The sequence below is a fragment of the Prionailurus viverrinus genome, chromosome B3, assembly GCF_022837055.1.
Source record: "Prionailurus viverrinus isolate Anna chromosome B3, UM_Priviv_1.0, whole genome shotgun sequence".
NCBI classification, from domain to species: Eukaryota; Metazoa; Chordata; class Mammalia; order Carnivora; family Felidae; genus Prionailurus; species Prionailurus viverrinus.
In genome coordinates, this window is record NC_062566.1 from 133,634,273 (window position 1) to 133,648,973 (window position 14,701).

At 53.4% G+C, this 14,701-nt stretch overlaps 1 protein-coding gene across 9 annotated transcripts in view; it reads right to left on the reverse strand.

The window, feature by feature from the left end:
• Window positions 1-14,701, reverse strand: part of CLMN (calmin) — a 120,539-nt gene that overhangs the window by 12,714 nt on the left and 93,124 nt on the right. For all 9 annotated transcript variants that reach the window (XR_007152962.1, XM_047862592.1, XM_047862590.1 and 6 more), the window contains exons 8-10: window positions 13,173-13,255; window positions 6,777-8,438; window positions 3,303-3,499 (exon numbers count right to left, since the gene is read on the reverse strand). Coding sequence is in view for 8 of the 9 variants with exons in the window: in XM_047862592.1 (XP_047718548.1) it covers window positions 3,303-3,499; window positions 6,777-8,438; window positions 13,173-13,255 (1,942 nt within the window). In the remaining variant the exon portion in view is untranslated. The remainder of the gene's footprint in view (window positions 1-3,302; window positions 3,500-6,776; window positions 8,439-13,172; window positions 13,256-14,701) is intronic.

Consider the following 14,701-nt stretch of genomic DNA (forward strand, 5'->3'; position numbering starts at 1 on the left):
GACCCTCACCAACCTCTTCCCCTGCATCGGGCATGTTTCCAGCTAATAGGTATGAAGCACCTACCACATGCCAGGCACTGGGCCAGCCTAGGCGAGCGAGTATCACGGCACGGACACGACACAAAACGCACCACAAAGAGAAGAGACCGTCAGGTGCCTGGGCCCCAGCAATGTCCCATAAGTGTTGACTCAACTCACGGGAGTACCTGGAGACACAGGTAACTCCCACCTGCGGATCCTATTTTCTAGTAAAAGGCGGGTCAACATCAGGAAGGGCTCCTGCTCTTTCTTCTCCCGCTAGCTTTCGGCATACCTTCTTGCGGGTGGTTTCTGTGTTCTGGTACCATCCACAGGAGGCCGATTCAGGTTTGTCTCCCGAACTCCCTCCTCCCAGCAAGCATCATCAAGCGCCTACTGTGTGCCAGGCACTGGGCCGGGCGGCTGAGGGCCCTGCTCCTCAGGAGCCCGCCCTCCACAGACTAATAAGAGAGCAATGCATTTATTTATTCACATTCGCCCCCGAGAATGTTTATTAAAGGCCAGCTGCAGGCCCAGTGCGGTGCTAAGCTCTGGACCTCTGCTGGGTGCCCTCCCCAGCCTCCAGGGAGCTGCCTCACCGTCTAAGGTGAGAGCAGATGACAAATACATCCTTACACAAATAATTGGAGACATTCCTGTTTGGGTTCATGCGGTGAAGAAAAAGAGTAGAGACCGTGAGAACCTATAAAGGGGGATTAAAAGTAGCCCGGAGGAATCTAAGAAGGCGGCTTGGAGGAAGTGGTTTCAGGAGCTGAAACCCAGGAGCAAGACAGGGAACAGGCTGGGGACAGAGGGTCCTCAAAGGCAAAAGAGCTCGAGGGGCCATTCAAGGTTCTCAACTAAAGCCAAGGTGCTTGGCGGGCTGGGGAGGACGACAGAGGTGACCAAGAACGGACACAGATGAGAGCCGGGGGAGACCGGTCGGGAAGGCTCGGGAACAATGGCCCTTTCTGCCCAGAACAATGGGAAGCCCCAGTCAAGGTACAGCCAGGAAAACATGCTGTGTGTGCCTGGCAGGGAGGTGCCCGGGGGGCTCTGTCCAGTTCGAGAGCTTTGGGCGAGGCACTGACTTCTCCGAACTCACTTTCTCGGTCACGAAAGGGGGGTGGTGGTACCTGCCGGACTGCAGGTGAAACGGCTTGGCGCAGGGGAGGGGCGCAGGGGGCCTCACTCGTTCTCTCCACGAGCACACCCCTGCGCCCTCTCCGTGCGTTGGCAGGCGGCCTTCCCCGCGGCTGAAATGCGACGTAATAATTACAGCTTCGCCCGAGTGCGATGGGAAGCCGCCGCCGAGGGGACTGTTGTCTGCTCTACACAGAAGGACGCGCACATCGCTCAAACCTTCGCCGGGAAAAGTCAAGCGGGCCTCACTCCCACACACACCGACAGAACGTTGCCTTTTGAACATCCGCCCCCTCTGTCTCATCTCCTCTGGGACGGGTTTTGCTTGATGTCTGGCTGCAGCAGGTGTCCCAGATGATCGATCCCCCAGTGTTCCTTCCCCTGCTTCTCCCTGACCCCCTCACATCCGACCTGCACGTCCTGGGGTGGCTGCTGTGTGCCAGCTGGTTGCTCAGGCTCTTTCTCCCACCCGGGACGCCTTCTGTCCCTCTCCCAAGTCCAGATCCCACTATCCGTCTGTACCGAGCTCGAAGGACATCTCAGCCTGCAGGTGCCCCCGACCCTCTCTCCACCTGCCTCTGAGGTCCACAACGTGAAATCCGCGCGTGCCTCTTGGCACCTAAGGTGTTCCCCTCGGTTCCAGCACAGAAGAGGGGGCGCGCCTTCCCTCCTGCTTGCCTGAGCCCCCGGGGGGCTGGAGCCATGCCTGCATCTTCCCCTAGTGAAGAGGGACAGCCGTCTGGAAATGACCTGTGGCCCCTCCTCGAGCGAGCTGTGCTGGAGAAGATGGTCGCCTGGGCCACCTGCCCATGCGGGCCATCTGCACTTAGAGCCGGGTCCGGGCTGCACGCCAAGACAAGGATGTCTGCTGGACGGTCATGACCAGGTCTCTGCAGGGAGAGGGACTCCGGGGGTCATGGGCAAAGTGGGAACGCAGGGTTCCGCTGTGCCTTGCCCCTCCTCACCTGGGCCCCCCCACCTATTTTCCTTTCGTCCCCTGTAGCCCAGGAGCAGAAGCAAAGCAGAGGGGAGATGGAAGGCAGGACATCCGCCAACTCTTCCTTCTGGTTCTGTCTGCCCTGGCTTCTCCCCACTTCCTCCCCAAATGCTGATCTCAACAACTTCCCTTTCGCAGCCAGTGTGGCTCCCCCACCGCCGGCAATGAGGGGTCACGGAAAGAATGTGGGTCATGGAGCCTGACGGGTCTGAGTCCAAGACCCCAGCTCTGTCATCTCCGAGGCTGGGAGGTGTCCCCAGACCCCCTGCGCCCACGGTGATGAAGCACGGTCCCTCCTACCCGCCTAAGGCGCTGCTGTGAGAACTGATGAGGGACCGTATGCGAAATGCTGGAACACATTAGGGCAGGTTCAACAGTGGCCATGGTAGCGACGAGGGACGGCGGGGGGAAACCGGGATCTTCTGACATTTCGGCAGCTAAGTGTTCTCCCTGGGGCCAGTCCGGCTCACCCGGTGCCCTTGGAGTGACCGAGCAGATGGGCGCTCCGAGCTTCCTCCTCCCCCGGAGACGAGTCAACGGGTCTCACTTCCTGGGACCCAAACTCACAGGTGAAGCCACATCATTCACGTCCGGCTTCCATGTGACAGCCATGAAAGGTCCCCCCCCTGTGCCCATGGAGCACATTGCTTTGAATTCTGTGAGATGCTTATAAATGGCTAGGCTGGCTCACTCCCTAGCCCAGCCAGGGGGCATCCGGGGGCCGGGGCGTCCGCAGAGCCTCGAACACCGCACCGTCTCACACCCCACACCTACCCCGGTTCGGCCATCTTGCCGCCCGCTGCCGGTTTCCACCCAAAGGTACTCGGAGAGGGGAGAAGGCGGGCTTCGTGTCCGCCGGGCCCTGCTGCGTATGAGCGGGCCTGGTAACGGGGAGGCCGGGCAGGGCTGGGGAGCAGGGTGTAGATAAAGAGGACCGATCCGTTTCTGATTCTGGCAAATAAATGACCAACTGGCTGGATGAATTTTTGTACAAACCTGTGTTTCCCTTGCCGTCCGGTCCCGTCCTTGTGTTCCGCCCCCCCCCCCCACGGCCCCCCCCCCAAATCAGAAACCAAGAATGACATGAACTCAGGGAGTAACTCTCTAGCTCGGTCTCTGGGGGGAGAAGACAGTGATAAAATACCTGGAAAGGACTTTGTGGTCACCCGTGTCTCCTTCTAGGTCCTCTGAGGATCGGATGGTGCCGGGTGCTATAAATATTGAACTTTCTACGTGGTCCACGTGCTTCCTTTTTTCCTTTTTTTTACTGCTGATTGACTCTCCCGTTACCTTTTCTTCTAAAGAGTTTGCTAAGTTTCCCGAGTTTTCAGATTCCTGGGACTTAAGGACAAAGACAACCGAACACAAGTCAGCATTTGAGGCTGAGTGCTGAGTGCATGATACCCCCTACCCGCCCCCCCCCCCCCCCCCAGCGGCGCTCGGCTCCACCTGAATTCTAGGAAGCTAGCGCGCCCCCTCTCGGGGATTCCTTCCAGCACAGCCCGCCGTGGAAGAGAAGCCCACCCCTGGTTAGCGTGCCAAGGCCACAGACTGTAAAAAACAGCATGGGTTTCGGAGTCACTGAGATCTGGCTGTGTTAGTTACCTTAAGCAACCGGCTTTCTTCCTCTCTCTCCCTCACTTGCCTCATCCGTCAAATGGGTATAATAATTATCGATCTCTTCTCACGATACCACACCGTGTTTCCCATGAAGGATGTGCCATACAGTTGGGCGATGCTTGGGCCCTTCACACAACCATCACCCACTTAAAGAGAGGAGCCCGATCCTGGAAGCCAGTGGGCCAACAGGTGCAAAGGCGACCCCTGGGCTGGGAGAGGTGCACACACTGGCAAACAGACAGCTTGTGGGATGACATCTTCCCTGTGCCTTTGCTGGATCATAGTGCGACATCTCTGGCATTTATCTGACAAGGAAGTGGCTTCGACCACCGTCCACACCAGGCACTCTGAAACCCCGCGGCAACGTTCCCGAGTGAAATCGAGAAGCGTGGGGGTGGTCGGAGCCACCTCTCAAGAATCCCTTCGGGGGCCGTAAGACACTGCTCTGCAGGTGTCAGACTATGAGAATGAGAGTGGCCTGTCCCGTGCACCCCGGGAGAACAACGCTCCGTGCAGGAATTAAATCTGCTCCCAGCAGTGTGAATGCCCATCCCCCCTCCGTCATCCATGGGCCAATGCTACCTTCTCTGAAAGCCGAACTGAAAAGACTTTTTTTTAAAGACTAGAAGAAGAAATTTTCCATTTTCTCGTCTCATTGGGAGGTTTTTTTTTCCTTTAAAAAAATTTTTTTTTAATGTTTAGTTATTTTTGAGAGAGAGAGAGAGAGAGAGACAGCGCATGAATGGGGGAGGGGCAGAAAGAGAGAGAGTGAGGGAGACACAGAATCCGAAGCAGGGTCCAGCCTCTGAGCTGTCAGCAGAGCCCGATGTGGGGCTCGAATCCACAAACTGGGAGATCATGACCTGAGCCGAAGTCGGACGCTTGACCGACTGAGCCACCCAGGCACCCCGTTTTTTGTTTTTGGTTTTTTTTTTCCTTTTTGAAAGAAGGGCCAGGTATCAGAGAAATGCTTCTGTGTTGTCTTGTCTGCCAGACAGACCTCACCTGTCATCCCGGGCGACCAGCCCTCCTTGCACTCACTTGGGTGCACTCCTTGGTCTCACTTGGGACAAGTGGGGGCCTGCTCACCGGATGGGGGGCAGCCAGAGGAGGCAGCTCAGAGCCCAGAGAGGCAGACGGTGGCAAACCATAGCCAGGAACGGAAGCTCTCCCCAGGGCTCACGCTTAGTTCAGCGTAAGGTGGATTGAAATCTACATCTCGCGGTATCATTCCCAGCCCAGGACCCCTTCAGCCCCACCCCAAATCACCTGTCCGCATGCCGGGCACACACACCTTGCACGACCTGCTCTTGGCAAATGGCCTTCCTCTTCGCAAAGCAGAAGAGAATGAAGCGGCCTGTGTGCAGGCCGCATTCAGTGGGTCCGGGGAGAGGAACTGAGCTGCTAATAAGCCATTTTAAATAGCACGGAGGGGCAGAGATGCCACTTAGGCTTATCTCCCTGCCACCCACTCGGTCCCCTTTCTTTCGTCCCGAAAGATCTGCTGCCCAGAAAATCGCCACAGTTGCTGTCATGGTCCCCCAACCTGGCGACTCTAAGACGTGATGTCACTGAGGGCCATATCCACCCCGCTGAATCTTGGGGTCCCCTGCTGGAAGGGCCTGCTCGGCCGGGCTGGCTTCCAAGAAGACAGCAGGTGGGAGGGGGTGGGGGCCGGGGACTGGGTTCCTCTCCCTGCGGGCAGAAGCGGCAGCTGGCAGGTGGGTCCTGGCACCTGTGGGACCGCCCCCCTCTCTTCTCCATCCAAAGGCAGACCCGGCACGGGTGGCCCTGCTACGCTTGCCTCTAGGCTGTTCGTCACTGAGAATTCTGCTCTGCCCAGCGCATCGTCTGGGTTGGGCGAACAAGACCAAGCCACCGCTTCCGGTCCATCTAGACCCTAAATGTCTCTTAAGGCCACTGATACTGTCCCTTGCTCTTGCAGCCCTCCAGGTGCAAGGATTTCTCATTCCTCGGAGCATCTTTCCGCCCCTCACTCAGCCTAGACTCTCCCCTGCCGTTAGCCAGAACATCACCATTTATCTTGGTGTTTAATTTACCCCGTGTCCACCTTACGCCCCCAAACCAGCCTGCAACCCACCTTTGTTTCCTTTCCACTGCAAGCCCTGCCAGGCTCTCTCCAGAATCCGAACATTAATACCTCAATGCTCACTCTCTCCTGGGAGGGAAAATCACAACCAGACTAGTGGCAGAGAGCTGTCCCGTGTCACTGGCTATAGATGAGAAGCAAGGGCCTCCGGGGGAGAAGCTGGGAAGGCTCCTAGGAGGAGGTGTCATTAGCATTGGGCTTCGAAGAGGAATGGGTACTTGCCACGTGTAGCATGGGGGGAGGGGCAGAGCAGAGTGTGGCGTGCCCGGGAGGTAGGGGGGAGGCTGGCTTGGCTGGAGGGGAGGGAAGGGAGCGGACCAAGAGGAGGAGCAGGTCAGGGTCCCCTGCACCCTCTCACTGCCCCCTCCGGTGGCCCCTCGAGCTGCTGGGCCAGCTGAAACGGGAATACCAAATGGCGTGTGCCCAGCCGCTAAAACTCAGACGTGCGTGCCCCCCGCTTCTAAGCCCAGGATAACTGTGCCACCAAAAATCAAGGCCGGAGTCAGATATGAGGTCCCACTTGGTTTTCTCAGGCTGCAGGAGGCGGGGGCTAAGGTTTGCTAAGTGCTTTGATCGCCGTTTCCAAGTATCACCGCTACGATGCTGGGCCCTCCATCACAGCCTCTTTCTATATCCTCTTGGCGGCCTCGTGGGCAGGCGCAGGGCTCCTGGAGGCCAGGGAGGCCCCCCCAGGCTCAAAATCTCAGGAGAGCTCCTCTCGGGGGCCAGCCCTGCCCGTGCCCGAGCCTGAGTGAGTGAGCGCCTCCTTAAACTGGCCGAACCGCCTGCGATGGACGCGTCCGCTTCCCCGTTTTGTGGAGGCTGAAGCTGCGGCAACAGCAGAATCCCTGTGCAGGGCTCCGGGTCCCCGCATCGGCGACCACCTACCTGATGGCTCTCCACAGGGCCGCTCTCTTCGGCCTCCGCTGGCTGGTGGCCTTCTGGAGGGGCTGGGGGTGCGGGCTCCAAGGCTGGTCTGGTGCCCTCTGCACCCTTGTCGGTACTCGGGGCCGGGATGCCGGCCTCAGGGCCCTCCTCGTCCGGCCCCGAGAAGCTACAGCTGTTCCAAGAGACCTCGGCCTCCTCGGCCTCCTCGGCCTCGGCCCCGGCCCCCAGGTCATGCAGATAGTCCTCCGGCTCCTCCAGATCCAGGTCTCGGTGTTTCAGGTCCTCTGAGCCTTCCGCATAAGCCTCCAGAACCGCAGCCAGGGGCACCTCGTAGTGCGGGTAGTAGAAAAGGTCGTGGGGAATGACGGAGACCTTGGACAGCGGCGGGGAGGGCTTGAAGTCCAGGCCTTCCTGGCTGCGGCTGTGCAGGGTCTCCAGGCTGAGGCTGCCACTCGGAGGGTCGGAGGGCAGCTCGCCGTCCGGCCCCTGCGGCCCCGCAGCCTCCCCCTCGTCCTCGCCCCGACGGCGCCGCGCGGACTTGCGCTTGGGCTTCTCGTACGCCTCCGGCTTTTTTTCCACCGGTGCCTCCTCGGGGGCCAAAGAATAGCCTGGGTCCTCTCGCCCAGGGTCCTCGTGGGGCTCCTGCTTGTCCGGCCTCTCTGGGGACTCGTCCGAGTCTTTGCGCTGGTGCGCGGATTTGCTTCTCCTCTTTCCCAGTTTCTCAGCGTGATCCTCCGGAACCTCTTCCTCGACAGGTCTCTTCTCACGAGGCGGAGGAACCTCGTTGAAGGCCTGGCTGGTTGAGGCAAAATCTATTAGGTCGCTGTTGAACTTAGAGGCTTTTAAAGGTGTGCTTTCAAAATAGTCTTCCTCAGCCATAGCTTCTACGGTCAGCAGCTGGACCTTGATCTCCAAGGAATCGGCCATAACCGCGTTGTCCCCGAGGGGTGAAAGGGGACGGCTCTCCTTCCCCCCACCGGCCGCACCCTCTGGCGCCCCGTTCCAGGAGGGACAACTCTCCGAAGTCTGCGAATGATTGATCTTCCTGTCCACCAAAGACTCGACCCCCGGTGACTCATCAGAGGCCGCTTCCGGAATCTTGGGGGCTTCCTGCTTCGGCTTTTCCTCGGCAATCTCAGCTGCCAGGACGTCCCCATCCTGCTTCAGCGAGTCCTTTGTCCCTCTCGGGCTCCCCTCAAAGCGAAGGTCTGGACTGTAGAAAGGGTCTTTACTGCAGGAAGCCTCCTTGTAGGTGTCAGCCTCAAAATGCACGGTCTTCTTGATTGGCAAAGAGTTGGACCTCCGGTTGTCCTTTCTGGAGGATAAAATGGAAGATTCCGGAGATGGCTCACCGGTGCTGCTGGCCTTCCCCGGGACCTCTTGGAGGGCCTGGTCGATGATCTGGTGCATGAAGTCAGTGGAGCTGTCTGAGAGTGCCTGGCTGGGCATGACACTCAGGTAGCATTCTTTCGCGCTCTCGGACTTGTCACAGACAAAGACTTTGGAGGGCGGCGGGTGGCTGGCTTCGTGGTTGACGGTGTAAGCTTGCTCCCCATTCTCCGTCAGAAGGAAGATGGTGCTCTCCTGTTCAGAAGGGGTTTCTTTGATGTGGACAAAGGTGGATTCAATAGGGGCTTCTTTATCCGAATCCACGAGATCCTCCTGTGAAGGAACACAGGGCAGCATGAAATCAGAGGAGTGTTTGAGTGCAACGTCTATCCACCCCCCCCCCCATAAAACAGAAACCAGTGTGGACAAAGCCATTTCAGAATTAACGCAAGAAGTGCTCTAATTAAGAGATGTGGCTGGTTGCTCCTGCTGAAATGTGAAAACACCAGATATGTCAAAAAAAAATAATAATGTGTTTTTAAAAGCTATGGATGCAAAGAAATCTCAATGAATGGAACTCTAGGGAAGGATGAGCCCTTCCTAAGTGACTGTCAGCTCCTTCAGACTGGTGGACTCCTGCCCAGTCTGAGCAGGGACAGGAGAGTGAACTGACCCAAGATAAGGAAAGATTAGCCAAATCTTTACTGACTGCATGGGCCAGTGTGAGGGATCAAACACAGAAGGGCCCCAAATGCAAAACCAATTCTCGTCATATACAAATTCTCGACACACGGGGACTTTTGTTAAGAAACAGCTGAGAGTGAGAGCAGGGCTGGAGAACACAGAGCAGTCTTGGTGGTATTGTAGTGCTTGGCTCCCAGCGTGCTGGTGGAGAGTTGGCTGACCCCATCCTCAAATCATTTGAAACCAGAGAGCTGACATTAAATAAACCTGCAGTGTCGCTGTTACTGACTCCTGAGAAGGTCAACACAGTCAGCTCCTCAGTCAGGTCCTTGTTTGGGAACAGGCTACCTTCTCTGGGGGAAAAAGATGGCAGGTCCTCAATCTCTACTCTTTTAAAAATTTTTTCTTTTAACATTTATTTATTTTTGAGACAGAGAGAGACAGAGCATGAACGGGGGAGGGGCGGAGAGAGAGGGAGACACAGAATCGGAAGCAGACTCCAGGCTCCGAGCCATCAGCCCAGAGCCCGACGCGGGGCTCGAACTCGCGGACCGCGAGATCGTGACCTGAGCCGAAGTCGGCCGCTCAACCGACTGAGCCACCCAGGCGCCCCATCTCAATCTCTACTCTTATAGACCAAGCCTGGCATAAAACAAGAAGTTGTAAGACACGGAGAAGCAGGAGAATGAGACCCACAATCAAGAGAAATAACCATCATTAGAAGTAGACTCAAATATGACCCAGCGTTAGTAAAGGAGAGAGTCCTTCAAATCGGTCATGATTTGAAGACCGCAAGAAATACAAAGGAAAGTGGTTCTGCGGGCTGAAGTGACCACAGATGGAAGCTCGGGTCTGAAGGGGGGAATGAAAAGTACCTGATATGGAAACTATGTGGTCGATACCGAAGGCCATTTAAACGCTTTTCTTAAAAAGTCTCCTGACTGTTGGAAGCAGTAGTAACAAAGCACTGGCCATTAAAACATATGCAGGAGTAAAGTAAACGACAGTGACAGCACCAGGGAATAGGGAAGTGAAGGGAATTACACTGTTACGTAAAAATACATAAAATACATGTTTTACCTTAAGTGGTATAATAGTAATTCAAGGTAGACTAAAGTGGGTTCAAGATGAGTTTTATAATCCCTGGAGAAACTACTGCAAAGATAAAACGAGAAGATGTGGCCAAAAAGCCAACAGAGGAGATAAAATAGAAACCAAAAAATAATCAAATAATCCAAAAAAAGTTAGGAAGGACAAAAGAGCATAGCACGGACAGGACCAATGAAATCGATAATCAGGATGGTAGGTTAAATCTATGTAAATAGTTGAGAAATTCACTAATAAGGTGACACACTAATTTTTGTCAGAAGAGTTAAGGAATAAGGCCTAACTGTATACTATTTACAAGAGATATGCTTTTTTTAAAAAATTTTTTTTTAACATTTATTTATTTTTGAGACAGAGAGAGACAGAGCATGAACGGGGGAGGGGCAGAGAGAGAGGGAGACACAGAATGGGAAGCAGGCTCCAGGCTCTGAGCCATCAGCCCAGAGCCCGACGCGGGGCTCGAACTCGCGGACCGCGAGATCGTGACCTGAGCTGAAGTCGGACGCTTAACCGACTGAGCCACCCAGGCGCCCCAAGAGATATGCTTTAACTATAAGCACACATACACTGTAAGGAAAAGAGAAAGAGATACACCACGTGTATACTAATTTTAAGAAAGCTGGTATGGCTATCTTCCTATCAGACAAAGCAGACTTCCAGGCAAAGATCGAAATTGCGGGAAAATACAACGATCGAGCCATCAGGAAGATACAACCGTCTTAAATGTGCATGATAGCATAGCGTCGACACCATAAAGCAAAAACGAACAACCGAGAAACAATCCCACAACCACAAGTTGGAGATTTTTAACCTTTTTCCCTCACACTACTTGATAGGAAATGTAGGAAAAACATCCGTATGTGTGCAGAATATTAGAAGAGCATATTAACCAACTCAATCTAATTGGTATTTAAAGAATGTCAATTCTTTTTTTCCTTTTATTTATTTATTTGAGAGAGAGAGAGACAGAATGTGTCACTACCTAAGACGCATTCTTTCGAAGCACATATGATATATTTACCCAAATAAACCGTACGTTGGGCCATAAAGCTAGGTGCAGGGTCTGGTTACATGGCTGACCAGGGCTTAGCAGAGATTTATTAAAACGAACTAAACTTGGGGCACCTGGGTGACTCAGTCAGTTAAGCACCTGACTCTTGACTTCAGTTCAGGTCACGATCTCGCGGTTCACGAGATCGAGCCCTGCATCAGGCTCTGCGCTGACTGCACAGCCCGCTTGGGATTCTCTCTCTCCCTCTGCCCCTCCTCTGCGTGCTCTCTCTCAAAATAAACAAATAAACGCTTAAAATAAGTAAGTACAATGGGCTAAACTCAGCTGAGTTGTTAAGGAAGAGTTCAGTGGGTGTCTAGATTAGCTGGGACGGCCCATCTGGATTCCCTTGGGGGCAAGGACACAGCCAGTGCCACAGTGGTACATGGTGTTTTGTGAATCGGGACCGCTTTCTCCAGGGGTCATATTTCCTTCAGCCTCTCTCGTCCCAGCCCCAGCCTCTGACCCCAGCAGTGGGGGAGATCCAAGGGTTAGATTTGCTGAAGCCTGGCGGTGACCTTAACTCACACAGACATGGTAAGTTTCAGCCAGTTCCAAACTCTGCCTACAGCTTAAGAGCTCGGGGCTAATAAAAGCCCTGGTGTCTAGTATTTCCAAATTTCGCAAGGGCCTAGGAAAACTGAATTACAAAAACGGTGACAGTCACCACCATTTGCTGAGCGTTGACTGTTGTCGCAGGCACAAGACTGCATACTCCACATCGTCTATTTGCTCTTGACACAACTCTGAAGCGTGGGTAAGAGTTTCATTTCACTGCGGACACCTCTCACAGACGTGTATCAGAGACGTTAAGTAAGCAGCTCAAGGTCACACAGCTTCAAGCGGCAGAACTGCCGTTTCCAGCCCATGGAATTCCTGCTTCTAAAGCACCCTGGGAAGTGATCTGTGGTGCAGGGACAGACAGGACACACGCACGCAGAAAGGCAATGGAACCAAAGGCGTGGCCTCAGACTAGCTCTTCGGAGCTGCACAAAATGGGGCCTGGGTTGCAGCCAGGGGTTGTAAGGAACCCAAGAGCCAGAAGCGTGTATCACAGAGAGCTGTGGTTTGACCCCAGCTCTCTACTTGGTAGCCGTGATCCTGGGGAGGCCCGCAGGCTTCCTCGACCATCTGTATTCTCATCTACAACACGAGGATCGTGACACAAAGCCACGTCTGGACGTAGGGGGCAGTCAGCCCAGATGCATGCAGGGCGCTTACCTGACCAGCCTCCAGCTCAAAGTGCAGCCCTGTCCCCCCGTGGCTTGGCTCTTCATGCTAATTTGGTTCTGGCTAGTACCTCCCATTACCCCAAATTCTGTGTTTGCTCACTTGTCGACTCTTTGGGCTATGAGAGCGAAGCCGTACGAGGTCAGGGACCTCATCCATCCAGCTTACTGCTGAGTCGCCCTGAGCGAGCCCAGTAAATTACCAAGGATTTCAATAAAGGTCTATCGTCACATTGTTGCTGTCACTATTACCATCTCAAGGTTGGGCACGGGGTGGGTGGAGGTTCAATGGAGCCACGCTAACTTCTGAAAGGTCTGATTCTGTTCCAAGTATAGTCTGGGATTCTGAAAATAAGAAGGCATGCCTTTTTTTTTTTTTTTTTTTTTAAAGAAGACATGCTTTTGAAATGTCATTGTCCTCCATATTTTTTCACATTCGGATAAAATCTGGTAAACCGCTAGAATGTTCCATCCGACGGCTAACGTATCAGGCGGCCAACCCACATCACAAGGGAACATCTTTTACAGTCTTAGCAAAGTTTGGTTTGGGAAGACGTTGGCAAGAGGGACGGCTGCCCAACTTCCCATCCCGCTTCTGAGTGTAAATCATTTACAGTGATTTGTAGTCAGGTAAGCAGCTGACTCCGGATTTCAGCTCAGGTCGCGATCTCACGGTTTGTGGGTTCAAGCCCTGAGTCGGACTCTCTGCTGATGGTGTGCGGTGTGGAACCTGCTTGGGATTCTGTCTCCCTCTCTCTCTGCCCCTCCCCTGCTCACACGTGCTCTCTCTCTCTCTCTCTCTCTCAAAAATAAAATAAACCTTTAAAACTAATTAAAAAAATAAATGTAAAGCATCTTATCCATGATTCGGAAATTAAAATGTGCCAAGGCAACACTTGAGGGACTTGAGACCCAGTTTTGACTATTACTGCTCATTTAACCAGCGCTTTGTCTGACGGCCGGCGGGTGGAATTAAAGGTAAGGAAACAAACATACAGCTTCCAACTCCGGGAAGTGTTCCAGGAACTGTGCCACGTAAGTCACGATGGACTGCTCGTCTGGCGTGTCAACCATGATGTCTGTTAAGAGAGAAGCAGGAGTTAGTAGGACGATCAACACGTGATTTTTTTTTTTTTTTAACATTTATTTAGTTTTGAGACAGAGAGAGACAGAGCATGAACAGGGGAGGGGCTAAACAGGATCGAGGGACACTTGTCGCTGAAGAGTCCTGCAGACCATTGAGGTTTTTTTCCTCTTTATTTTATGCTTGAGAAATTTACGCCCAGGGAGGATGAATCATTTGGCTAAAGTCTCACATCCGGCTGATGAAGAGAAGGGGCGGGATGTGGAACCCAGGATTCCTCATTCCCAAGGCTGTCCATTATTCCCTGCGGTCTGAATTCCCCCACTGGGAGCAGCCAACTCTCAGCTGGCCCCATCCGCGAGTCTGGTGAGCCATGACCCTTACTCACTGCTGCAGGGAGTCCCAAATCCGCCCAACTCATGTGGAAATCAATCTGACAGACAGCCAAGCGCCTTGGAAAGGCATGTACTTTCCAACTCCGGTATTCCGCGGATGGGATCTGGGCCCGAAGGAAATAATCTTGAGATGCACACTGAGCTCTATTCAGTAAGAGGCCTGCCGCATGTTGTATAGAAACGTGACTCTTTTCGAAACGACCTCAATGTCCACCAGTGGTAGACCTAAGTAAATTTGGGGACGCCCACTAGAAGGACCGTTGTGCAGCCATTAAAAAGACATAACAAAGGGGCGCCTGGGTGGCGCAGTCGGTTAAGCGTCCAACTTCAGCCAGGTCACGATCTCGCGGTCCGGGAGTTCGAGCCCCGCGTCGGGCTCTGGGCTGATGGCTCAGAGCCTGGAGCCTGTTTCTGATTCTGTGTCTCCCTCTCTCTCTGCCCCTCCCCCGTTCATGCTCTGTCTCTCTCTGTCCCAAAAATAAAATAAAACGTTGAAAAAAAAAATTTTTTAAAAATAAAAATAAAAATAATTAAAAAAAATACATAACAAAGACATGATAGCAACGGGCAAAGGGCTTATGTCATCATTAACGACTTAATTCATTAATTAATCAATTTACTCAATGGTGAGTAGAAACAAGTAAGCTACAAATACGTGATGGGGATGACGAGTACACTTATCATGATGACCACGGAGCAACGTATAGAGTTGTGGAACCCCTATACGGCACTCCTAAAACGAAGATAACACCGTGTGTTAACTCTACTGGAATTAAAATTTTAAAAATTTAGTAAAAAGTCGTAGATGCACAACTACAGCTGACTCTTGAGCAGCACGGGTTTGAATTGTGTGGGTCCGCTTACGTGCATTTTTTGGGATCAGTTCAGTACAGTCCCGTAAATGTATTTTCTCCTCCTCATGATTTTCTTAGTAACGTTTCCTTTTCTCTAGCTTATGTGTATAACACGTGTCACATAGAGAACGTGTGTGTATCACATAGAGAACGTGTGTTAGTTAACTGTTCGCGCTATTGGTATTCCTTCCA